Source organism: Lontra canadensis, unplaced genomic scaffold (genome assembly GCF_010015895.1).
Source record: "Lontra canadensis isolate GAN:19392208 unplaced genomic scaffold, GSC_riverotter_1.0 scaffold43, whole genome shotgun sequence".
Taxonomy (NCBI): domain Eukaryota; kingdom Metazoa; phylum Chordata; class Mammalia; order Carnivora; family Mustelidae; genus Lontra; species Lontra canadensis.
The window spans coordinates 11,698,161-11,722,257 of NW_022631037.1; the positions used below are offsets into that span (position 1 = coordinate 11,698,161).

At 56.2% G+C, this 24,097-nt stretch overlaps 3 protein-coding genes across 5 annotated transcripts; all 3 read left to right on the plus strand.

Moving 5' to 3' along the window:
• Positions 1 to 3,548: 3,548 nt before the first annotated feature.
• HOXB9 (homeobox B9) lies at positions 3,549 to 15,045 on the plus strand. Of its 2 annotated transcripts, none has more exons than XM_032871357.1 (2): positions 3,549 to 4,132; positions 14,866 to 15,045. In XM_032871357.1, the coding sequence occupies exons 1-2, from the start codon at positions 3,616 to 3,618 to the stop codon at positions 14,976 to 14,978; spliced, it is 630 nt and encodes a 209-aa protein (XP_032727248.1). In that variant the 5' UTR covers positions 3,549 to 3,615; the 3' UTR covers positions 14,979 to 15,045. The 2 variants fall into 2 exon arrangements, with proteins under 2 accessions (XP_032727248.1, XP_032727247.1); XM_032871356.1 differs by lacking the exon at positions 14,866 to 15,045 and adding an exon at positions 6,825 to 7,090.
• On the plus strand, positions 15,032 to 17,948 carry HOXB8 (homeobox B8). Of its 2 annotated transcripts, none has more exons than XM_032871358.1 (3): positions 15,032 to 15,098; positions 15,380 to 15,851; positions 16,783 to 17,948. In XM_032871358.1, exons 2-3 carry the CDS (start codon positions 15,428 to 15,430, stop codon positions 17,088 to 17,090), a joined length of 732 nt encoding a protein of 243 aa, XP_032727249.1. In that variant the 5' UTR covers positions 15,032 to 15,098; positions 15,380 to 15,427; the 3' UTR covers positions 17,091 to 17,948. The 2 variants fall into 2 exon arrangements, with proteins under 2 accessions (XP_032727249.1, XP_032727250.1); XM_032871359.1 differs by having other exon boundaries at positions 16,786 to 17,948.
• Positions 17,949 to 19,204: 1,256 nt separating this feature from the next.
• Positions 19,205 to 22,570, plus strand: HOXB7 (homeobox B7). Its single transcript, XM_032871371.1, has 2 exons — positions 19,205 to 19,739; positions 21,888 to 22,570. The coding sequence occupies exons 1-2, from the start codon at positions 19,340 to 19,342 to the stop codon at positions 22,139 to 22,141; spliced, it is 654 nt and encodes a 217-aa protein (XP_032727262.1). The 5' UTR covers positions 19,205 to 19,339; the 3' UTR covers positions 22,142 to 22,570.
• Positions 22,571 to 24,097: the final 1,527 nt, after the last annotated feature.

Here is a 24,097-nt window from a genome sequence, read left to right on the forward strand (position 1 = left end):
CTTAGCTTATCCATTAAAAGCAAACTTTCCCCCTTTCCCCATTTATTGTCTTTCTTTTTGTTTTTCCTTCTCTCTTTCTTTTCCTTCCCTCTGTCTAGATTTTCTCCTTTTCTATTGATAAGATTCTTTCCAAAAACCGCCCCTATAGCACAGGCACTCACCGGCTGGGCTGGTCCTGGCCAGGGTCGGCCTCTGCTCTCCCCACCTCGGGCCTCCTCCTCGCTCTTGGCTGCTCTGGGCCCCAGTGTGGCCAAGGGTCGCAGTTCTCCCCTGCCTTCCCTTCTCCGAGCCACCAGTTCCTGGCCCTAGCTGTGTTCAGACGCGCGGCTCCTGTGCTGGGAATGACTAGAGGCTTCCAGGGAAGGCAAGGTTTTCCTTCTTTCTCTTTAGGATTAGGGGTGGGAAGTGGGGAGCAGTTTGCTCTCTGGACAAAGTGACCCCCTACTCAAGCAACCTCTCCATTCAGCATCTTTAGAAGCTGGACTCCAGGGGCTACGATCCTGTCTGCCTCCCTCCTCCACGGTGGGTACCATTGTTTGGGAGAGGAAAGGAGGTTTTGAGGGGGTCTACAGACCCTCACAACACCCAAACAGGGGGCTCCCTCCCAGCTGACCCTTTAACCCTTTCCCTGAGCTGGAATGGAGCTCCAATTTGGGACAGCAGTATTTTCTAGAAAGCCTGACTAGGGTGGGGGTATTGCCTAATGGTCTGCATCCCCATCTGGAGGGAAGAGACCTGGGTGGGGTGCGGGGCCCAGGGCATGGGTGTTTGCTCACTGTCTTCCCTCCAGAGTTCCTGCTCCTGAGAGGACTGAGACCTCAAAACCTGTCATTTCGAGAAATTGTCCCCATCCTCCAGTTTTATGAGCGAAGCCCAAGCTCTGGTCTCAGAAAAGAGGCCTGGGTCTCCTCCTTTCCCAGCACCTGGGAGCCACCAGGGTTTAGGAGCAACTCACCATACAGACAGCCACTCAAAAACTTAGGGCCCCCCACCCTATCCCCGTCTGCTAGGACTCTCCACACTTGTAGGGCACAAGTCATGAGCCCAAATGTTCTTTCTCTAACTTCTTCCCTAAACTCAGTGTCCCTCTCAACATCTCTCTTATTGTAAAAGAGGCAGCATCCAGGTCTGGGCCGGGAATGGGAACCAGAAGGGCTGCAGTCAGAGCCCAGCGCCTGCACAGCCTGGGTCTTCAGAACAGCCCAGTGCTGTGACTTTTCTATAAATAAAAAAGGCCCTGCCCACAGTCCACATGGCCTTTTGGGCCCTAATTTATATACTACAGAAAGTCATATACTCAGCCCGCCATGCTTCATAACACCATTATTTATGGCCGGAGAGGTTTTTTTTTTTTTTCTTTGAAGAATATATTTATTACAGGTAAAGCCAACAGCAGACTCCATACGTCTGGCAAATCGAGAACAGGTGCTTTACCCTAACTGTGATTCATACGCTCTGCGCTAGCTTTCTCGCTGTTGAGTCCAGGGAGCTCCCTCGACTTTCCCAAGCGTCCAACCGCTACTTAGAAGAATTTGCATCAGATTTTTGTTTCCCCACTTGGGTCCCATGGAAAAAGCAGATCTTCACGCTGTTTGGTTCCGGATCTGCTGGGCTGTCGCCCTCGGAGAGCTGGGGCGGAAAAGGAGGGGGCTGGCTGGGCGCTGGCATTGATCTTTAAAAAATCATTTTGAAATCGCCATAATGTGAAGAAATATGGCGCTTCACCCTCGTATTTCACACGTAATGACACGAGATGGCTTCATTTGGAAAAGAAAAGCGGGTGGGAGTGTGTCTGTATGTGTGCGTGCTGCGGAGGTGATCCCGCAGCCTTCTGCAGGGCAGAGGGGTACATGGCCAAAAAGATAAAACCTCAAATTAGAATGGCCCCGCTTTTGTTAAAAGGACACGGCTGGGGACAGCCTATCGGTTGAGGGCCCAGGGCCCGACAATGCTGAGAAAACCCGCCCCAGCCTGCTCCTAGACCCAACCGGAGGAGAATCGGGTCTGTCCAGGGGCTGTGCCTCCCTGTGTGCCTACACCACAAGACACGACTATACCCAGGGCAGAAGCTGGAGGAGCAGCAGCGGCTGGGAGATGAGCCAGGAAGCCAGCCGGTGGCCCCAGGGGAGTCCCAGCGCAGGGCCGCATAGTAGATACCAATAAAACGGGCTATCTGAAAGCTCCAGCCCGAGTTCACAGGAGGGAAGGCGACGGGTGGTCCGGAGACTGACCCGCAGGCTCTCCGTCTACACTGGTACCCAGTTCAGTATTTGGAAGTCTATCAGGACACCAATGCCCTGGAAAGGAGCCATCCAGAAGAGGCGATGGTCCCCTTCTTCCCTGGGTGTAAGGGGAGATAACCATCGTACCCCTTCCCACTCCTCTGCTCTGCTGACACCTTAGGGAAGTTCCCTTAACCCTTTCTCACATTCAGCTTCCCCAATGGGCAATTTTGAGGGCCTGGGTGGTTATCAGGGAAGGAAAGGCATCATGGCTATGTCTCCACCCCAGGGACCCCATACTTCCATACTTCGCTCACTAGGAGCAGGGCCAGAGAGAGGCCCTAGAAATTTAAAGGAGCTTTGGCTAGTTGTATTAAACTCTTTGAGAGGCTCAACTTTTCAGAGCCTTCCAGAATACCTTTAACCTCATGTAGGTTCTGATTTTAAGAGGGCTAAATTTTAGGACCAGATCATTGGACACTCACCCCCTTTTATTCCCCTGTCTCCTCTCTCAGCTACGGAGGGGTCAGGAGAAGCTCCCAGGCCTGTAAACCTCCCAACATAGTCACAGAGAACCCTCCAAAGCAGATAGCGACCTATAAACCCCCCAACTTCTCTCCCATCCCCTTTACTTCATCTTCAGTGGATTGCCGCTGCACTGCTGTTTAATAAACATCTTGTGTCAAGGGGACAGAGGAGAGGAAACGAGGCCTGCGGGGTGGAATGGCTGCGCGTTTGGGGGGTGGGAACAGGACTACCTCCTCTTTAATTATGCTGTGGGCCTCTGGGTCTGCGCCCCAGTCTGGCTCTCTCCCTCCCTCTGCCCGGCTCTCCCTCTCTTCCTCCCGGACCCGCCTGGGGAGAGGGCTCCACAGCCTGCATCCCTCCCGAGGCAGCCCGCTGCTTTCCCTCCGCCTCTCCTCCGCCCCCGCCGCCCCATGTCGAGAACAACCCCCCTTCCTGCAAAAGGGGGGGGGGTGGCGAGCGGGCGGGCGGCCGGCAGCTCTGGCTGAGGTTACGTGGCCGCCGGAGCCCTGACGTGATAGCACATTGCATCAGCATAAAACAATCCATCCTCGATATGGAATGCGGTGCGGACGGATGACAGCGAGAGCGCAGCCCCCTCGCCGGATTGATTTATGTCGGAGCTGACGCTTTATCAGGCAGTCGGAAAAACTTTGACCAATCATTTTGCAAGGAGCGCTGAGCCGGGCTGCTCCACTGTACTTTGTTGGCTGAGAAGTTGAGCAGGGGGTGGGGGTGGGAGGGTGGGGGGCTGGGGGGGGTCGCGTCCGAAAGCCCTCACACCGGTCTGGGTGCCACCTCTCCCTGCTTGGGCGCCGCCGCGCGAGCGCTTCCCTTCCCCCTGCGAGCGCCCGGATAATGTCTGAGAATGTCCATTTCTGGGACGCTTAGCAGCTATTATGTCGACTCGATCATAAGTCACGAGAGTGAGGACGCGCCTCCGGCCAAGTTTCCTTCCGGCCAGTACGCGAGCCCCCGGCAGCCGGGCCACGCGGAGCACCTGGAGTTCCCCTCGTGCAGCTTCCAGCCCAAAGCGCCGGTGTTCGGCGCCTCCTGGGCGCCGCTGAGCCCGCACGCGTCCGGAAGCCTGCCGTCCGTCTACCACCCCTACCTGCAGCCCCAGGGCGTCCCGCCGGCCGAGAGCAGGTACCTCCGCACCTGGCTGGAGCCCGCGCCGCGCGGCGAAGCTGCTCCGGGGCAGGGCCAGGCGGCGGTGAAGGCGGAGCCGCTGCTGGGCGCGCCTGGGGAGCTACTGAAACAGGGCACGCCCGAGTACAGTTTGGAAACTTCGGCGGGCAGGGAGGCCGTCCTGTCTAATCAAAGACCCGGCTACGGGGACAATAAAATTTGCGAAGGAAGCGAGGACAAAGAGAGGCCGGATCAAAGTAAGTTATAAAAAGTGAGGAAATACCAGGCCGAAGGCCAGGCGAGGGGGAGGGGAGGGGAGAGGCAATAAACTGCGGACAATGTGAAGGGAGACCGCGGCGGTGGCCGGAGAGCGAGCGGGGGAGGAGGGGAGAGGGAGGCAGGAGGCCAGCGAACGGGGTGCCCCCCGAAGGGGAGACTGAGGCCGCTGGAGGAGCGCCGCCCCCACGGCTCCGCGTCCTGGAGGGAACCGGGACGCGGGCACCACCTCGCTGCCCTCTCGGCCTCCCTTCCCCCACTCCCCCGGGGCTCGGGCTCGGAGCCCGGGAAGAGGCTGACGACAGCCGCCGGGAGAGGGGCTGGCGGGGCCGGGGACGGGGCGGCCGCCAGCGAGGCCGAGAGCCCGCGCGGGCGAGGGCGGGAGCGCACGGGGCTGCCCGGGGCCGCCCGGCTGGCAGAGCTCCCCGCGCCACGCGCAGACCGTAAAAGCCGGCCAAGGGGAAGTGGGAGGGGGCTCATTAGGATTTTATTTGCGATGCAACAGCTTGGCGGAGGATTGTTCCTAGCAGATCTCGCGCAGGAGCCGCTCAGGGTCCGCAGCCGGCGCTGGGAGGGGCGGGGAAGCCCAGGACCGGGTGGCTGAGCCCCCTCCCCGGATGCGCCGGCCCCTCCCCGGGAGCCTTCCCTCCGGTCGCCCCCTCCCCTCCTTAGCATCCTCGCCCGGATTGCAGCTTCCTTTTCTGCAGCCCCCGCTGCGCTCCGCGGGGCTCCCTAGTCCCAGCCGGAGCTGTCCTCCTCTCGGGGAGTCCGGGAATCGCTTCTGAACTTCGGGGCAGACAGCCACAGTGGAGAAGGAGAGATCCCGAAGGGACCCTGGGGAGAGGAAGGGTGGAGGGGGTGGGGGAGATGCTTGCGGAAAGGCGGAGAACTTTACCCTCCGATGGTAGTTACTCCCCATATCCCACTCCTTCTGAAGCACCCCGCCAGGAACCCAAGTCTGGCTAATTTCCAGGAGGTGCTGCTGGCAGGATGTGGGGTGGGGTGGGGGAGTCTCGTATTTTTCGTTTGTGAGGTTGAGAAAGGCAAATTAGTTGGGGGCTCTCAGCTCCAAACATGACCCCCAGGCTGGCCAGAACAAGCCTCAACCCTTACTCTTTTGGGGGAGCGGGGGTCAGATTTTTTTTTTCCATCTCTCCTTGCCCTGCCAGATTTCCCATCAACATAGTGGCCCACAGGCCCTTGGGGAGTCCTCATCTGCTGGAGGATAGAGAACTGCCCCCACTACCCTGAAACCCCTGCAGGGTGCTACTTCTCCTGCCTGCCGGAGTTCAGAACCGGAATAACGTTTGGGCAACACGGGCTCTTCCCAAAACCTCCCCGCTCACACCCAAACAGACCCCCCACCCCAAACCCCCAAACTCTGCCTGGAAAGCCCATTACTGAAAGGGAGCGGTTTGGCTAGGATCAATTATTAACAGTTTTTTTCCTCTTTCATATTTAATGCGGCTGCGGGTCCCATCCCAGGCAATCACATTAAGGAAATAGCACTGCAAATTGGTAAGACACGGTACTTAGTGTAGGAGGAACCGGATTATTTTTTAAAAATATATTCAGTGCTTTTCATTTGGGGAGAAGAAACTAGCAAAGGGTGGCTGTTATTTTTAATTGGCTCTGCTTTATTTGGCAACTTTTCTGAGTTCGGGAGGGTAGGGAGAGAGCCGGTAAGAAGGAGACAAGCCTGTATATATTTTTGTTTTCTCTTCCCCCCCCACCCCTTCCACTCAATTACCCCTTTCTCTGCTCCTCCTCACTGCATGGAGCTGGTTGGAGTTAGGTGTGCTGTGAAGGGTTGTTACCCCCCATCATCCACGGTTCCCCACCCTGGGACTGGAGCAATCTTGCTTCCCAAATTCCCTGAACTTGCTTTAACCAAACTGCGAGCTGAACAGGAGCGGAAAAGGAGAGACTATTGCAACCATAAGTTATCTGTGAGCCCCTGGCGCTCCCTTGTCCACAGGCTGGAGTTGATAAATGGTTGCAATTGGGTTGCATGTGAATTGGAGTGTGCTGGGTGTTTGCGTCTCTAAGTGCAGACCCATGTTTGCGGGGTGTGTTGGGGGGGAAGAGGATAAGATATCTACAGACACACATGCCTGCTGCCATGTGGCCAAGAGATCCAAGCTTGTGATTAAGGCAGGGTGTCCTCGGACTGAACTGGAGAGCCAGGAGTTGTCTCGGCTGTGGCTGAACAGAAGCCGTGGTGCTCCCTCAGCCCAGCCCTATGCTAATCGCCCCAGACCCAAGGCGAGGACCCTTCAGGTCAACCACCCATGGTTAGTCTGGCGATTGCTGGGGAGGGGTGGGGGTGGGGTGAGCTTTAGCCATGGGGGGCTTTGACCTGAGTCCTGATCAGTGGGGACCCAAGTGGAGAAAGAGATTGAGAGACGACCTGAGGCAGGCGCAGGTTTGGAAATGCTGAGAAGCCTGGTACATGTTTGGCTCCACTCTGTCCCAGTAACTCTCACCTGAAAGTGTCACTAGCAGCTCCTGGCCCATCACTGGGACCCTTTCTGGGAACTCGAAGGCCCAGGTCTCCTCTCTACAACGCAAGATGGGGAGTGGAAGCCAGGGGGACGTCCTCTTGGAAGGTGAACATGGGGGCCTTTCACCCCCCCCTTCCTTTCTTTGATTCTATCGCTGCTTCTCTTTCAGCCAACCCCTCCGCCAACTGGCTGCACGCTCGCTCTTCCCGGAAAAAGCGCTGTCCCTACACGAAATACCAGACGTTGGAGCTAGAGAAGGAGTTTCTGTTCAATATGTACCTCACCAGGGACCGTAGGCACGAAGTGGCCAGACTCCTCAATCTGAGTGAGAGACAAGTCAAAATCTGGTTTCAGAACCGGCGGATGAAAATGAAGAAAATGAATAAGGAACAGGGCAAAGAGTGAAGATTCCCCCCGCCCCAACCCTCCCCGGCCCTCTCCGCCCCTTCCCCATCTCACGCGTATTTATAAGTGATGGCTGCCTGGCCAGTGCTGTCTGGGATGTATTCAAGTGAATGGGGAAGGGAGTCTTTCTCTTCCAAGTCCTTTTCTGCATCTAGAGCATCTCCTTCCCTTTGCCCTTACCTGTCCTTCTCTTCTCCCTGAGCCTCAGAAGGAAGTTTTGTTGATTTAGAAGGTAGACATGTAGTTGGCTTCTAACAAGGTGATTGGGCCACAAGGAAAGAGAGACCCCAGTTGAGCCCCTAGCAATCCCTTAATTTTTCTGGGAAGCCCCAGCCCCTCACTTCCAGCCTACCTATCTCCACCCCTTACCCGCTCCCACCCCAAAGTCACCCAGGGACACTCCAACTGCATACAGCCCAACAGAAGCCCACATACATAAATCCTGGAGCCCAGAGTAATAACAGGCAAAGCTCACAGCCAACACTCAAATGAAGTGATACCCCAAATACAGACCATCGCACCCTAAATCTGGCAGAACAGCCCTCAGACCACCAGCAAGCCCAGATTTTACCCTTGACACAAATATACATCAAGAAGATGTCTAGAGACACATTCCTGAATGAGGCTCTGTAGCCCAAAGGGTTCAGCATCACAAAATCATCTCTATGGAGTCCCAACTATACCCCCTCTGGACCCAAGGCAAATGGGGGTAAACTCAGCCCCCAAGCTGGTGGGCTAGAAGGGGCAAGGAAAGGAGCTGTGGTCTTAGGCAGGTATCCTAGGACTTAGAAAGGTGTTACACACACACATGCACACGCACACACACACACATTCTGCTGCAGGAAATGTTTAATTCTGCATGTTGTTTTCCTCTCCTTCCAACAAAAGGAGGTCAAATCGTGTGTCGTAAGCCTTGACAATGTCGTCTGTTCATCTGTGCTTGACAGAGACTGTAACTTCTCTTGCTCTCCACCAGCCCTGCATCCTTCCACATCCTCCCCAGCTCTGAAATCAACTCTGTTCGGCTAAATCCACCTTGCACCTGCAAGTCAAGCAGCCCCTTGTAGAACCACCCCCCCCCCATCCACCTTCTATCCCCTGCGAGCTCAACCCCCTAGAGGCAGGAAAACCAGGTCAGGAGAGTCCTACAGAGAATTTATTGTGAATCGATTCCCGAGCTCCCTTCCCGGATAACTTGTGGAGGACAGGGAGGAGCAAAGGCTCCAGCGCCAGGAGACTGGCGCGTTCCTCCCCATCCTTCCCACGTTTCAACCCAAGCAGAGGAGCCCCAGGCTTGGCGGCTGCCCGCCCCAGCACAGAAGGAGACCTGCCCCAGGCGCTGGGCTTTGCCTTCTGTGACTCTGGCCTGGATGGCGGTCTGCTCGGCTGCTGCGAGCTCTTCTGGGGAACGGTCCCGCGTGCAAAGGAAAGAGACGAAATTGCACCTAAGCATCAGGGGCCGAAGCTTACTCTCTGCTTCCCTCCTTCCCTCTGCTTCCTCATCTGTCCAGTCTCCTTCAATTCCATGAACTCTTCTTGATCCTGCTTCTCCCGACCCTGCAAGGGGACATTTCCAGTAGAACTTTTTTGCTTTGTCGGTGGCTGTTGTGAAATTGTGCTGTGTTTTGTGATTTCTTTGGGGGTGATCGTCTCGTCTGTTTTCCGTTGTCGCTTATATGGGAGGGTTGAGGGTGGGAATGGGGAGGGCAAGGGGCCTAGAGCTCTGATTGTTTTGGAAGAAAAAAAAACAAGAAAAAGAACAAAAAAATATATATCACTCTAGAAAATAAATCTCTCCTTGTGTCTCATTCTGTGTTGGCTCTCCTCACCTGGCCAGAGGTAGAGGTCCTAGTTCCAAGAGGGCAGCTTGGAAAAAACAGAGAGTCGGTGCCCAAGAGGTGTCTCCTTAGGCCTTGCAGAGCAAGTTTCCTGGCGGAGCTGAGAACTGGTCTGGACCCAGGGTCCCAAGACCTCTGCTCAAAGTGAGCAAGAGCCTTCCAACAGGAGAGCTGGGAGACCGGAGGGGGATGAGAGGGAAGATGAGTGATTTGGAGAGGGGTCTGGGTCTGCAGGGAGCCTTGAGATAATCCTCCAAAGTGGCACTGGAGACCTCCCTACCAACTCCAGAGCCAGGGGGAAGGCAAGGCCTGCCTTGTTACTCCTGGAAGCGGCTCCTCTCTCAGCTGGCCAAGAACATCACCTTGGTTTGGCCACTTAAAAATAGCATGCAAGGGGAAAGGCACTAACTTCCTTCAGTCATTCCCTGCAGCCGGGCTGCCAGGCGTAGAGAGAGGCCTTAGGAAGGCCATGCTGTCCTTCCTTCCACTCAAAAATGACCGAACCTCTAAGGGTTCTGACCCCCATCTGGAATCTGAGGATCGGATTTGAGCCACAGGGTAGCCGCCTTGGTGTAAGGCGGGTTGTTTGGTAAAGGGAGAGGCCTGGGCAGGCAGTTCCCATAGATAGGCAGGGAGAGGAGATTGGGAGTGGAACAGAAGTGTCTCACCAGGGAGAAAAAAATCGCTCCCCAGTCGGACCCCAAAATTAAATTCGGTTTCCAGAGGCACCTTTCTGTCCCTATCAGACCGTGGTGTCCCCGCCAGCGCCTCTTAGGAAGACCGCTGCTCCCCGCGGCCTTGTGGGTCCCAGCCGGGCGCTGGGATTGGGCTTCTGCCTGGCTCGGCCGCTCGCCGGAGCCTCCCGCCAGGCCCACCCCAGCCGCGCGGCAGCCCCGCCGAGCCCGCCAGGGGTGGGGGGAGAGGTGGGGACAAAGCGTGTCCCGAGTGAGAGGCGCCTGGAAGTGAAAAGGCCAGGCCGACCCCTCTCCAGCGAAGGAAAGCTAGAATCGGACAGATAGCCAAAGGCAGGAGCAGGCGACGCTCCTGGGTACGACCCTGGGTACGGTCCCCGGGACCGCCTCCTCCAGAAAGGGTTCCATTCGGGTCATAAAATGAATCTGGCTTTAGAGCTTGTGTAGACTAGGCTCCCTCCCCATCCTGGGCTCCCGGGAGCCCGCCGGCGCGGAGGGTGAGCCGAGCAGGCAAGCTTCCGCGGAGAGGAGCGGCCAAGGCGCGGCTGGAACCGGACGCAGAGCGGCGGGGCAGGGGGGAGAGGCCTCCCGGGGAAGCCTCCGGCGGCGGCGTCTGGGTCCCGAGCCCGGAGTAGCTTCTTTAAAGACAAACAAAGGCGAAGATGCGGAGGCTGGGAAGCCGGAGATGGGGAAATCTGCTGCCATAAAAGAGAGCGAGAGATTCAGAGAGGGAGACCGCGAGAGTGCGAGACGGAGAAGCCGGGAGAGGAATTCAGTGCCGTGCGCGCAGCTATAAAAGAATATGACCGCTATAAAACTTTATAGCGTATAAATTTCTGAAGGTTAGGAAACTAAACAGCAGCAAAGCAAACAGTGAGGGGAAACTTTCCGGAGCTGAGCGAGCCGCAGTTGGGCCTGGGCTCTGGGGCTGGCGGGCGAATGGGTGGGCCGGGCTCCTGGGTGGGGATGGAGGGGGTCCCCACACTCACCCGCCCCGGGGTCCGCGGGGCTTGGGGTTTCCGAGGACGGCGGGGGCGGGGGCGGGGACCCAGGGGGCAAAGAGAGGAGAAGAGGGACGGGGAGGGAAGAACACTTTGTTGTCACACAAGCTTCAGAGAACGCAGTTCGGACTCTTGTCTTTGTTCCTCACACCCACTCCAGAATCATAAACGAGAAGCCCCCTGCGCACACGCACGCACACACACACACACACACACACACACACGGGTGCGGCGAGGCCAGACGTCTGGGCGCGGGCAGCCTCTTGATCCTTTTACAGCCCCCTCCCACCCTCCCAGGCCTCCTCTGCCCCCCACAAAAAGCCCAATTGTTTCTTCTCAGAATTTGAAACAATCGTGTTGGGTTTGAAAAGTGCTCGGCTCCCCCCTTTTACGGGCCATAAACGGCGCACTGCCTGGCGGGGTCCGCCAGAAATTAGGGGGTTGGGGTGGGGGTGGAGGAGAGGGACTGTCGGGGGTCAGTACCAGAGGAAAAAAAATCTTAGGGTTTCTTTTTTCGCTTTCCTACCCCCTCGCCTTTTTTTTTTTTAAAGCTTATCTGCACAATTTCATGAGCCATTTCCTGATTTCCGATGGCTTTTCTCTCGCCTGCTCTCGTTCCCCTCCCCCTTTTCTGCTAATAATGAAAGTTTCTCCCGCTTGTCGCCTCGGTGGCTGGCTCTTCGGAGAAACCCGCCGAGCCTGTGGCGGCGGCGGCGGCGGCGGCGGCGCCTGTTCTCAGGATGACCGCTAGATGGAACCCTTGCTCCACGCGAAAATCCCCGGTGCGGCGGCTGCGGACTCGCGGCTGCACATCGCACCTTGGCCGGCCCTGAATCTGTGAACTGAGCGCTACCAAAAGTCATGAATAATTTGCGCGTAATAAAAATATAGGGTTCATTATGGCCGTTTCCCCCATTTTATAGATTTCAGATACAGCCTATTGTTTCCCCCCTCCCCTTCAAATGGTCAATTTTCTGAATTTCCCCCAGGAGGAGGTCTCCGTGCTTCTCACCCAGTTTCTGTGGTCGGTAGGGCAACAAATGCATGAAAACGGGGAGGAATAATAATAATAGGAATAGGGAAATGGGCAAAATAAAAGAGGAGAATTGGTTCGGAAAAATGAGATTTTCCGGGAGGGGGTCTGGAGGACTGTCTGCGGATACGGGTGAGCAGGTCAGGTGAAAGGGGCGAGCGGGCAGAAGAAGGTCGGATGGAGAGCAAGCTGCCCCGAAACGGGATCAGCAGCCGAGGGAACGGGGTGAGCCAGCCCGGGGTGTAGGGGTACAACCTGGGGGGGGTGGCATGGATCCCCGGCTTTGGTGCGGATTCGGAGGTGCCCAAAGCCGGCGGGGCGGATCAGCACGGACAGAGGCTTCACAGCCTTTGTACGCGGCCGGGGCTGGGCGCGCGCCGGGTGACCCAGGCGCGGGGCAGGGACTACCCAGAACGGCAGGCGTGGGGAGGTCTCGTACGTTTTCTCGGTTGTTCTGCGCGCCCCAAGTTGGGCAGCCAAAAAAGTGTGCGTTTTCCGGATGGATGTGGGGGTAGGCACGGCGGCAGGAAGCAGGGGCTCGGTTCTCCCGGCGTTCCGTGGTTCCCAGGTGAAAGCTCGGGCTCAGTGCGCGGCGGCCCCGGCAAACCTAGGGGACAAGGGTCCTTTCGCAATTTAGCACCTGGAGGCCTGGGCTCGGCCAATTTTCCTTCTGAGACCCGCGCGCTGTGTGCCCATAACTCTTTTAATTCCAAATCTTCCATTTCCTCCCGGCCCAGCCTGATCTGTGCCCCCCATCCGAACAAACCTGCCTGCGAAACACACACACCGCCCCCCTCCTTAAAATTAGCCCCGCCGCGGTCTCTCTTCTCTTCCCCCAGGACCTGGTGCAAAGAGGCAAGCGGAGTTTCTCAAGTTGAGTTTCTCTAATAAATCTGCGCTCCGTTGGGTGTTTATAAATTATCTCCTCGCTCTTTCTTGTTTTTTCTTATAATAGAAACATTTTCCTTCCATCAGGAATTTCTGGCACGGTGTAGGGATGATTTAGAACAAGCCATTGAATTTCTACCTCACCGGTGAGTCCTCAAATCATGACCATAAAATCCCCCGCACTTGATAAAAATGTTCTCTTCGGCAACAACTTAACTGTGCCTTCCGCTGCCTCACCGCCCCCTCAGCCTCGCACTGAAAATCCAAGACCCTGGTTCTCTTCCCTCCTCTTCTCCATTCTCTTCCTCCCTTTCAGCCTCTCTCCCATTCTCCCGATTCACTTTTGAAGGATCCGGTGGCTCTACTGGGAACTTCCTCTTGGAAAAAGCTGATGGTTTCATTTTTACAAAGGTTGGGGTAAATGGGATCCCCCCTCCCACCAAAGCACCCTTCCAAAAGCAAACCACCCTCTGGTGAATAAACAATGGCTTGGATGTGTTTGTGAAGCCTCTACCTTTGTTACTAGAATTTTTCCTTCTTTCTCCCTCTCTCTCCCTCCCTTCTTTCTTTCCTTTCCTTGGCCAGTGAGCTGATTCAGGAGGCCATTGGTTGGGACCCTAGGACTGGGGCCTTGGAAAACCTGGCCACCACCCTCAGTAGGCCAGGAAGGCTGCGGAAGGCAAAGGCAGGAGAGTGTGGTACCCACACAGCTCAGCCCTGTAGGCTGTGCCTCAGCAGGCCCCAGGACCTCAGGTCTGGAGAGAGTTGGGTTTGACTATAGGCTCCCCAAGGAGAGGGGAGAGATAATGGGGGGACTCTGTTGGCTTGCTCCATCCAAATCCCCTCTACCCCAAGGTCAGTTTAGGTAGTGATGGTGGCTCAAGGGACTCGGAAAGCTAAAAGGTGGCCCCCCACCCATGTATACACTCTGCAGCCTCTACCTAGAGCCAAGGAGAGGATAGGACGGCAAGCCTCAAGACCAAGCACCTGGGCCTCAGTGTCCAACAGCGGCCTCCCTGGCCCTTCACTCCTTTTGATGTGCTGTCACCCTAGGGTGCCACAGAAGGTGTGGAGGGCTGGCCTGGAAGGTGGGGAACCAGCTGAGCTTGGCTAGCAAGTCTCAAGGCCTGGGTGCAGGAGTGGGACTGTCCAGCTGGGTGTCATCCTGCCGGTGGCACCAGGCCTCACTCCCATCACACAAAGTTGGTTCCCCCAAAGCGCAGACTAGAGACCCTCCTCCCCATCCCAGCACCTCTCTCCAGGCCAAGGAGGTCGTGCAAAACTGCTGATTGGGTGCTTGCTGGGCGAACTTTGCTCCTTGCTTCTACCACTGCCCATTAACCGGAAAGTTTCTTTCCTCCCCTCCTTCTGCGTCCTCATGGCCTGCCAGGACCATTCTCCAAAGAAAATCCTTGCTTGTTTGTTTAATGAGGGAAAGTGGGTGAGTGGCCTGGGTGGGGCAGAGAGGAGGTGGTTTGGGGGCTCCCGAGTAGGGGGTAGGGGCAGGTGCTGGCCACAGCTGAAGGAGGTAAAAATCTCAGGAAAGTCACCGTTTGCGCCGAAAAAACCCATCATCGTTCTCATTTCGGCTTGGTCACCCCCACCGCGCCGCAGTCGGGCGGCGGGGCGGTCGAAGCTGCAATTTTATAGCTGTAGAGGAAAGAACTCGTAAAATGCTAACAGCTTTTATGCGCTGCGGCATAAACAACAACAGACTCCGGCTTTATTGCGTTTTATAGTTTGTTAAAGAGTTTACGGCCGTTTTTGGGGGGCCGGTTACCCAGCCAATTCCCTCCACACGATAGTTAAACCTTTATCAATAATAAGGAAATTGATCATTAAAGCCTTAAATATGACTACCTCGTTTGTTTGAAAATATGTTTAGGAGAGGAAGCTGTATGATTTGATAACTTGTATTAAAATACCAATTACATTTATAGGACCTTTTAAAACTCGGCGCAATTAAACCGTGTTCTTTTACATTTTTCCGAAGCGACCCTGACATTTAAAAAGACTCCAACTGCCTCGTTAAAATCGCGAAATTAACAGCATGCCTACGCCTGGCGCGTTGTGTATATGTGTGTGCGTGTTTTTTTCAGTGACGCCCCCACATCAGTCTTTGGGGGTGGTCTGCGAAGGTATTTGATTTGTTGTGAGGCGAGAGATATCTCATTAATGTAGGTAGTTAAACAGATTTAATCCGTATTCATTCTCTCTCTCTCACCCCCACTCCCTCTCCCCCTCTCTCCCCCTCTCCTCCTCGCTCTCCCTGGGTGTTTTTTTTTTTTTTTTTCCCCCCTTTTTTTTTTTTTTTTTCGCTCTCTCCTCACTCCCTGGCGCTCTCTCGCTCTAGCTCTCTCTCTCGCTCGCTCTCGCTCTCTCTCGCTCGCACCCTCGCTCTGCGTTCTGTCCGGGAGGAGTACGGAGAAGCCAATAGGATGCGGGGTTTCTAATGGATGCAAATGATCATGAAAAGACAGTGCAAAATATGAAACAACTCATTTGCAGGGAAGTAAATCACCGAAAACTGTTTATGAACTGGCATCCCTTCTTCGAAATGTAAAGCGAGGACCTCTTTAAGTGGCGGTATATTTTTGTTTGGGGGGTGGGGGGTGGGGGGAGGGCGAGCGAGCCGCGGCTGCCATGCAAGCTTAGACTTTTGGAGGCTTCGCTGTCCTTTTCTATTCCTGGAAATCACAAAAAGTGTGGCGGCTTTGAGATCTTCTTCGCCTTTTCTTTCTTTTCTTTTTTTCCCCCCTCCTCCCTTTCCCTCTCCTTTCCTGGCGAGGGTGACTAGGAACCGGCGAATCCGCGTTTTTTTCTCTCTCTCTCCCTCCCTTTCCCCCTCCCCACCCCCTCCCCAACAGCCCCCAACTACAGCCGCCGCCGCCGCCGCCGCCTCAAAATTCAATAAAATGAGCTCTTATTTCGTCAACTCACTGTTCTCCAAATACAAAACCGGGGAGTCCCTGCGCCCCAATTATTATGACTGCGGCTTCGCCCAGGACCTGGGCGGCCGACCCACCGTGGTGTACGGTCCCAGCAGCGGCGGCAGCTTCCAGCACCCGTCGCAAATCCAGGAGTTCTACCACGGGCCGTCGTCGCTGTCCACCGCTCCCTACCAGCAGAACCCGTGCGCCGTGGCGTGCCACGGGGACCCGGGCAACTTCTACGGCTACGACCCGCTGCAGCGGCAGAGCCTGTTCGGGGCGCAGGATCCAGACCTGGTGCAGTACGCCGACTGCAAGCTCGCCGCAGCCAGCGGCCTGGGCGAGGAGGCCGAGGGTTCAGAGCAGAGCCCGTCGCCCACGCAGCTCTTCCCCTGGATGCGCCCGCAAGGTGAGCTCGCGTCGGGGCCGGCGGGAAGGGAGAGCGGAGGGCCCGAGGCAGGGCAGGGGGCCGGGCAGGCCGGGAGCATTTCCTCCAGCTCCTGGAAGACGTGCCTGCTCTGTTCCGATTGCCTCCCACTTCTTTCCTCCTTCCTCCCTCCATCCCTTCCTCCTCCCTTCCTTCCTTCCTCCTTTTCTTCCTCTTTGCCTTCCTTCTTTCCTTCCTTTCTCCCTGCCTTCCTTCCTTCCCTCCCTCCTTCCTTCTTCCCTCCCTCCCTCCCTTCCTTCCTTTCTTTTTTTGTTTTCCTTGAAGGGGGGGTCGCTAAGCGACGTTTCCTGAATCCATAAACCCCTCACCCTGCCTTACTTTTCTTCTTCTCATCCTTCCCCCCCCTTTTACTGCTTTATGGGGGTAGTGGAGAGAGGGCGGCAGGAGTGGGGGCGCTCAACTTTTGCACTTCTCAATTGCTTTATAGTTTAATTACCCTGAAGAAACTTTTCTTCTGGGGCAGAGGCTCTGGGGGCTTTTCAAGGTGGGTCCACTCATCCCAGTCCCGGCTTTTTAAATTCTTATTTTCCCCCTCCCCCTCCTTCACACCCTTCCTTATAAAGTTTATGGCACTTTTAATAGATTTGAACTACCGCCCCCCCAACTCTCTGGTGCTGGTTACCAGAGGAGGGGGCTCCCCCTTTCTGGTCCCCTTAGAGTCAGTGATGTCTGATCCCTCTCACCACCCCCCCCACCCCATCACCCCCCTCCCCCCACTGCTGACCGCGGCCTCCCAGCGCCCCCGCCCCTGCACGGGATAGAAGGTCCCCTTCCCTTATTATACTGGTCTTCCAGGCTGGTTCACGAATCTTCCAACCTTCTCCGTCTCTACCCCCCCCCCCCCCCCCCCCCCCCCCCCCCCCCCCCGTCTCGCCTTTTCCCCCACTCCCAGCAGCCGCCGGACGCAGGCGAGGCCGACAGACCTACAGCCGCTACCAGACCCTGGAGCTGGAGAAGGAGTTCCTATTTAATCCCTATCTGACTCGCAAGCGGCGGATCGAGGTATCGCATGCGCTGGGACTGACAGAGAGACAGGTCAAAATCTGGTTCCAGAACCGGAGGATGAAGTGGAAAAAAGAGAACAACAAAGACAAGTTCCCCAGCAGCAAATGCGAGCAGGAGGAGCTGGAGAAACAGAAGCTGGAGCGGGCCCCGGAGGTGGCGGACGAGGGCGACGCGCAGAAGGGAGATAAGAAGTAGGCTCCATCTGGGACTGCCAGGGCCGCGGCCGCCCTGCGTCCGTGGGTACCCCGACCACGCCACGGCCGTCGCCCGCCCCCGCCGAGAGAGCTCTGGCCCCGCGAGCGGGGCCCGGAGCCCGGCCTCCCGCCGCAGCGTCCCCCGCCGCGCCAGTCCCCGCTAGTGGTAGTATCTCGTAATAGCTTCTGTGTGTGAGCTACCGTGGATCTCCTTCCCTTCTCTTGGGGGCCGGGGGGGAAAGAAAAGGATTTTAATCAAGGACTCCCTCGCCCTGCGAGGGTGAGCGGCTGCGGCCTGGCTGAGCCCCCCACGCCCCCGCCCCGTGTAAAAAGCCTCCTTGTGCAATGGTCTTTTTTCCTTTGAACGTGCTTCTTTGTAATGACCGAGGTACCGATTTCTGCTAAGTTCTCCCAACAACATGAAACTGCCTATTCACGCCGTAATTCTTTCTGTCTCCCTCTCCTCTCTTCTCTCTCTCTCTCTCTCTCTCCTCTCTCTCTCTCTCTCTCTGTCCTCATTTCCCCCTCCCAACCCTTCTCTCCCCGCTGCCCTCCCTAGCTCGCTGGCTTTCTCTCTTGCTTCTCTCTTTTCCTCCCACCCCCCCCCCGCCTTTGGTTTGGCAATTTCGTCTTAAGTGTTTCTCAAAAGAGGTTACTTTAGTTAGCATGCGCGCTGTGGGCAATTGTTAAAAGTGTTCTTAGGTTTACTGTGAAGAGAATGTATCCTGTATCCGTGAATTGCTTTATTGGGGGGTGGGAGGGCTAATTATATATTTTGTTGTTCCTCTATACTTTGTTCTGTTGTCTGCGCCTGAAAAGGGCGGAAGAGTTACAATAAAGTTTACAAGCGAGAACCCGAGACTGGCCGGGCCCGCGCTCCTCATTTGCTCCCGGCGCCTTGCAGAGCTGGGGGGAGCCGGTCACCGGGCTCCTGCACCCGCCAGGCCAGGCAGCCCAGAGGAGGGGGCGGGGGCTGGAGGCAGGTGGTGCGAGTCCCTTGGCCCAGGGGCGCAGGGGGTGAGGGAGGCGGCTGCGCCTGATTGGAGGAGAGAGAACGGGGGAGGGGAGCCCAGAGAAACCCCCTCCCTTCGCGTTCCGAGGCTGCGGGCGCGAGACCTGGGCGCCGAGGCCACGCCGGAGAGATGCGCCCGGGCTGGCGGCTGTATCCCCCCTCCACCTCCCCCTTTGTTTCTGTGGGCCCTTTCCTGTCTGTGCCTATGTGGGGGTGAGTGGATACAAGTGGAGTGCAGGGCCGCTGAACAAGCTTATACATTTATTTTTCCCGGATTGGGTGGGTGGGGGGAGCAAGAGGAGAGGAGAGATGCTCTCCCCCGCCTCTCCTTCTCTACGACTTGGCCACCTTCGCCCAGCTCCGAGGTCGTGGCTCGCCGCCTTCCTTCCTTCGCTGCCCCTGCTTCTCCGGCAGCCACGCTCTACTTGAGGCATCCGCCTCCCGGAACCAGGAGAGCAGTATACCCAGGCCGCCTTCCTCCCTTCCTTTCTCTTCCCACCCACCTCACCCCACCCCCTTCCTTTTTTACTTTCAACCCCCCCCCTTTTTTTAAGCCACCAGAAACCGCATCATCCAGAGCCCGTGGGCTGGATCCCGCGCCTGCAGGAGCACCCACGAAGCCTCACTCCATTCCTGCCTGTATGTCTGGGGGCACCGAGAGCGAGCAAGGAAGCCGGGCTCACCTCCGCTCCTCACCTCGGGAGGACTGGACCAAGTTCCCCCAAAGGCCTGGCCAGGCCGAACTGGCCCAGATTAATAAAGACGTGACCTGCCTCCCCCACCCACCCAGTTGCGGGCAATCCCTGCATTTGTTTCTCGTTGGGTAACCGGGAGGGGGGCGGGGGGGGTGACAACACGGATCGCTTGGAGGTTATTTATTTTCCCTGCCACTCAATCCCTTCCTCCCCAAATCTCGCCTGCAAGCTGCCTCCAGCCCAAGGGGGTCGACAGCGGCCCTTGAGCCCCCAGCCCCAATCCACAGGGCTTGGCTTTCCCATTCATTATTGATCATATTTTATAAATCTAACGCCACACAATTTTTTCCACATTACCGGGAGCCGTGGGGAGGCTGCCCGGCCATTGGCGGAGCGGACGTCACGTGGGTGGGGTCACGTGGTCCGGAGAGGAAAAAGGGGGTCCTTTTTGGTGTAAATCTGGACTCTAATTCTGTAATATATCAAGGAATCTCGTAAAACCGACACTAAAACGTCCCTGCCTACAAATCATCCGGCCAAATTATGAGTTCATTGTATTATGCGAATGCTTTATTTTCTAAATATCCAGCCGCAAGTTCGGTTTTCGCTACCGGAGCCTTCCCTGAACAAACTTCTTGCGCGTTTGCTTCCAACCCCCAGCGCCCGGGCTATGGAGCGGGTTCGGGCGCTTCCTTCGCCGCCTCGATGCAGGGCTTGTACCCCGGCGGGGGGGGCATGGCGGGCCAGAGTGCAGCCGGCGTCTACGCGGCCGGCTACGGGCTCGAGCCGAGTTCCTTCAACATGCACTGCGCGCCCTTTGAGCAGAACCTCTCCGGGGTGTGTCCCGGCGACTCCGCCAAGGCGGCGGGCGCCAAGGAGCAGAGGGACTCGGACTTGGCGGCCGAGAGTAACTTCCGGATCTACCCCTGGATGCGAAGCTCAGGTAACGCCGCGCACCGAGCCATCCCGAGCCGCAGTGGCCCGAGCACATTCCCCGGAAGGCGCCCCCTTCCCGGCCAAGTGCTCCTTTCCGCGTCCAGAGCGCTCCCGGTGGGAGGTCGGCCCTGGGGACGCGGCAGCCCCTCCGCCGCAGCCCGGCGCGCCGCCCCCACCCCCATTTTTTTGCTCGGTGCTCTCAGGCTCCTTCTGCTCCCTCGGCGGATCTCTCTCCGCCGACGCCGCGGCGCTCCGAGCCCCCCGCCTGCCCCCCACCTTTCCTCCTGGCCTTTTAGCTTTAAATATTTATCAGCCGCGCCGGCACGGGCTGGAGACGAGGCCGTTTGTCTTGTGGAGGAAGGCTGGGGTTTGCAGAGAATAGCCATTAGGGTCTCCCCCCTCCCTTCTCCCTTCCCCCGCCGGGGATCTCAGCTCTGGGTGTGTCCCCCAGCCCCAGCTTGAAGGTCTGGGGGAGGGGGCCCGCAGCGCCAAGCAATTCTCCCCTCCCCCTTCTTCCCAGCCAACCCCGCTCCCCCATTATTCCCTTCTGGACAATTAGAGGTGGGCTCTAGAGGCTTGGCGGAAGGAGGGGGTATGAGAAGAGATGAAGATCCAGCCAGGGACACAGAGCCAGAGAGGCAGGTGGAGAGAGGGGGACTGAGGCCAAGAGAGATGAGGCTCCTGACCCCCCAGTGAACTTGGGAAGGGGGAAGCAGAACTAGAGAAGGGGTCAGAAGCCCCACAGGAGTACAGCTGGCTTCCTCAGGTGCCCTGCCTAGGGCTCCTAAGTGCCCCCTGGAGAACTGGCCAGCAAGTTTGCAGGTATCATTCCAGAAGGGTGACTGTCCTCTTAGGGGAGAGACTAGGACTCCATGGGAGCCGCATCACGAGTTAGAGAGTGCAGGCCACTGAGCCAGCTGCTTCAGAAGCCCCAAGAGACCCAGGCTCTGTGGGGTTTTCTCACTAGTTTAAACCAGACATCTTTCTTCTTGCTGCCCTGGGCTCAGGGACCAACTCCAAGGTTCAAAAAGCCCAAGACTGTGGTCCGAGGCTCCCCAGTCCAGTCAGAAGGAGCCCAGCTCTTACACCATCAGTATTGGTGGTCACGGTCCCCATTACCTGCTCCATAATTCAATTGCCTTTCCAGTTGATTTATCAAAGCCCCAATTTTTCTGCTCGTAAACATTTCAGCTTGGCTTTTATCTGACTTGAAATTAGGGCCCCTAGGCTCTCCTCCCATGTCTACTTCCCAGGAGGGCTGGCACCAGCTCCTCCCCCAGTACAGCCTCCCCAGAGGCTCCTCAGGGTTTTGGCCTAACCTGGAAAGCTCACCTCTGCCCTTCAGCCCCCGCTTCCCAGATACTTCATGTTCCACCCCAAACCAGGCTGCTGTCTCTCCTGCGCCTTCCTGGAGGCCCAGAGATTGATTTGGAAAACTGGGTTGTCTGGGCAGGTGGGCAGGCCGGACAGCCTGTCCCTGTCTGAACCTGAGCCACTCACTGGAAAGAGTCATCATAGTGCTCCTGCTCTCTGGCTGATTCCAAGCTCCAAGGAAATCTGCAGATTCTCACTTCCTCCTCATTCCACAGCAGGCTGTGTGTGTGTGTGTGTGTGTGTGTGTGTGTGAGAGAGAGAGAGAGAGAGAGAGAGAGAACGAGAGATTGGGTCTGTGAGCCTCTTTGTTTCCTTTCTTTTTGGGGAAAGCACTGAGGCCAGGCCTAGAGCCCCACTCCAACTGCATGGTTTCCGTGGCCTCTTACCTAAAGATCGTCAGAGTCCGTATCCAAAAGGGGAGTCTTAGGGTGCCTGGTCCCAGAGGTGATGGGAAGATTAGCCTTCCTTCATCCCACATAACACCCTTCAGGTGCAGGGCCTTCAAAAGCTAACCGGTTAAATCTTGGGTTCAGGAGCCCTAGTCCCGAAGACTTTCCAGGTGGCCAGTGGGGACGGCTGCCTCAGGAGGCCTCTAGAAAGTCCTGCACATTGAGGGAAGAGGGAAGGCACACGCTGAGGGGTGTGGAAAGTAAGACTTTGGTTTACTGGGGAAATGGGCTCTTCCACCCCTGACCCCAAACCTAAGAGTCTGTGAAGAGGTGGGCAGTCTTGTGGCTTTTCCCACACGCACTGATTATTCTCCTTTAAATACTGTGCGCAGGAACTGACCGAAAGCGCGGCCGCCAGACCTACACGCGCTACCAGACCCTGGAGCTGGAGAAGGAGTTTCACTACAATCGCTACCTGACACGGCGGCGGCGCATCGAGATCGCGCACGCGCTCTGCCTGACCGAGCGCCAGATCAAGATCTGGTTCCAGAACCGGCGCATGAAATGGAAAAAGGAGAACAAGACCGCGGGCCCTGGGGCCACCGGCCAGGACAAGGCCGAGGTGGAGGAGGAGGAGGAAGAGTGAGAGCCAGAGAAAGGGCAGAGAGCCAGAAAGGGAGAGAGAGGGCTGAAGCCCAGCTCTGAGAACTGAACCAGGAAACTCAACTTAAATAGGGAGGGGGAAAACTATTTAAATAGTGAAAAGCAGTTTAAAAATTTTTAAGGAGAGACGGTGGAATTTTGATTTCTTAACACTGAAAAACAAAAACAAAAAAACAAAAACAAAAAAACACACCATACTACCTATAGAAAAGCCCGGTGGGTTTGTTTTGTATGCTATGGGAGGAACATCACCTACCTACCTGTTCTCTAGATTTTCTGCCTCCCCTTTTCTATGTCGTTATTGTAAGGTCTTTGTAAAATCTCGCTGTTTTGTAAGCCTCTTTCTTTGATGCTGTCTTTGTGCTCTGTGGGTCTGGACTAAGGTGTGTGGTTCCCTGTCCTCCTGAGCCCCCCCCCCTTACCAGTAGCAGCACGGAAGGGGCCTTAGGGAGCCCCATGGACCCACCGGACTAGCTCAAGTGTCCCCTCTGTGCCCCTGGCCTACCCATGCTCCTTGCTTCCGCCAGCCCCTGTGATCCCCTTTACATTGTATGTGTACCTGAAGGATGGAGAAATAAAAAACACAATTTAAAAATGAACAGACCTATTTTCTGTGTTTCCCTAAAGCTGGGGCGGGGGCTCTGGGTGAGCCAAGCATCCCAGAGCCCCTTGGCTCCAACTTCTGCTGCTAGTCATTTCGTTCTGTGCTGGGGTCTGCCCTTTTCCCCAGTGCTCCTGGCTCTGGGGGCTGCCCAGAGTGAACCCCCATAGGACACACATAACCTCCCTTTACATTCTTTTACACATACTGACATACACAAATGCACAAATCACACCTATTTGCAGGCTGACATCACACATAAGTAAATCTATACATTGTCACCTACAGTCACCAACAAACACCTCATATTCATATGTCCATAAATAAACATACAGGCATTCATTCACCCATCCCAGCTGTACACTGGAATGCATGCATTCATGTTCACACACACTCACAAGTAAACACACATTCACACTCACTCAGAGACATTTATACATACCAGTGTACATTCACACATCGGCTTATAAACACAGATTCACATTTGCCCCCAAGTAAACACATCCCTGAGCCCATAGGCTCAGTAACACACCCATTCACAAAACAAAACCCACACCGTTTGCAAACTCTGCTTTATCCAGGCCTTCAAACCAGGCTGCGGCTTGGTGGTGCGGCTGGGGCACAAAACGCAGCTGAAATCCACAGTGTTAGGCCCACAGGAAGGAAGAGAGGAAGGAAAGGGAAGGTGAGCACCCAGATCCACTCCCGCTTCTTGGGCGGCTTTGGGCAGAAGCCAGGCCGGCGAGCAGGCGATCCCCAGCCGGTCCAAATAGGCCTCCAACCCGAGGGCGCTCCCGGCTTCCGCTTTCTCGGCAAGCATTTTCCGCAAGACCTACTCGGTTATTTTATTTCAACTTATTTTACTTCCATTTATCTCATTCTAAATTAACACAGTAATCCAAATAAAATTTTTGAATTGTGGGGGAGGGGTGGATGATCCCTGAGAACGGGATCCTGAGCGGGGCAAGGTTACCCGGCTAGTGTGGCCGCATCCCCGGCCGTTCTGATCCCGGCCGCGCCCGGCGCCAAGCTCCGCCGGCTTCCTCCGCGCCTTGCTGCCCGCGGTCCGCGTTGCCGGCGACCTGGAATCTTCTCCAGAGTGCAGAGAAAGAGAGAAAAGACAGAAAACATTTTTTGGGGGATGTTATTTCGTTTCCTGCATTTGGGCGCTGGTAGCTCAATTCAAAAATACAGGAATATTTCAGGGGACCTGGGAAACACGGGGTGAATTTTGTTTGGGGGTGGTGGTGGTTTGTTTTGTTTTGTTTTGTTTTGTTTTGTTTTGTTTTGTTTTCCTCCAAAACACCCCTTGATTGAGGAACATAAACCTGGAGGACA

Bases quoted from the DNA above. Each gene is read 5' to 3' on its own strand.
- HOXB7 (XM_032871371.1), top strand. From the start codon at position 19,340: ATGAGTTCATTGTATTATGCGAATGCTTTATTTTCTAAATATCCAGCC. The intron at 19,740-21,887 runs GTAACGCCGCGC...TACTGTGCGCAG, and splicing joins CCCCTGGATGCGAAGCTCAG to GAACTGACCGAAAGCGCGGC.
- HOXB9 (XM_032871356.1), top strand. From the start codon at position 3,616: ATGTCCATTTCTGGGACGCTTAGCAGCTATTATGTCGACTCGATCATA. The intron at 4,133-6,824 runs GTAAGTTATAAA...CTTCTCTTTCAG, and splicing joins CAAAGAGAGGCCGGATCAAA to CCAACCCCTCCGCCAACTGG.
- HOXB8 (XM_032871358.1), top strand. From the start codon at position 15,428: ATGAGCTCTTATTTCGTCAACTCACTGTTCTCCAAATACAAAACCGGG. The intron at 15,852-16,782 runs GTGAGCTCGCGT...CCCCACTCCCAG, and splicing joins CCCCTGGATGCGCCCGCAAG to CAGCCGCCGGACGCAGGCGA.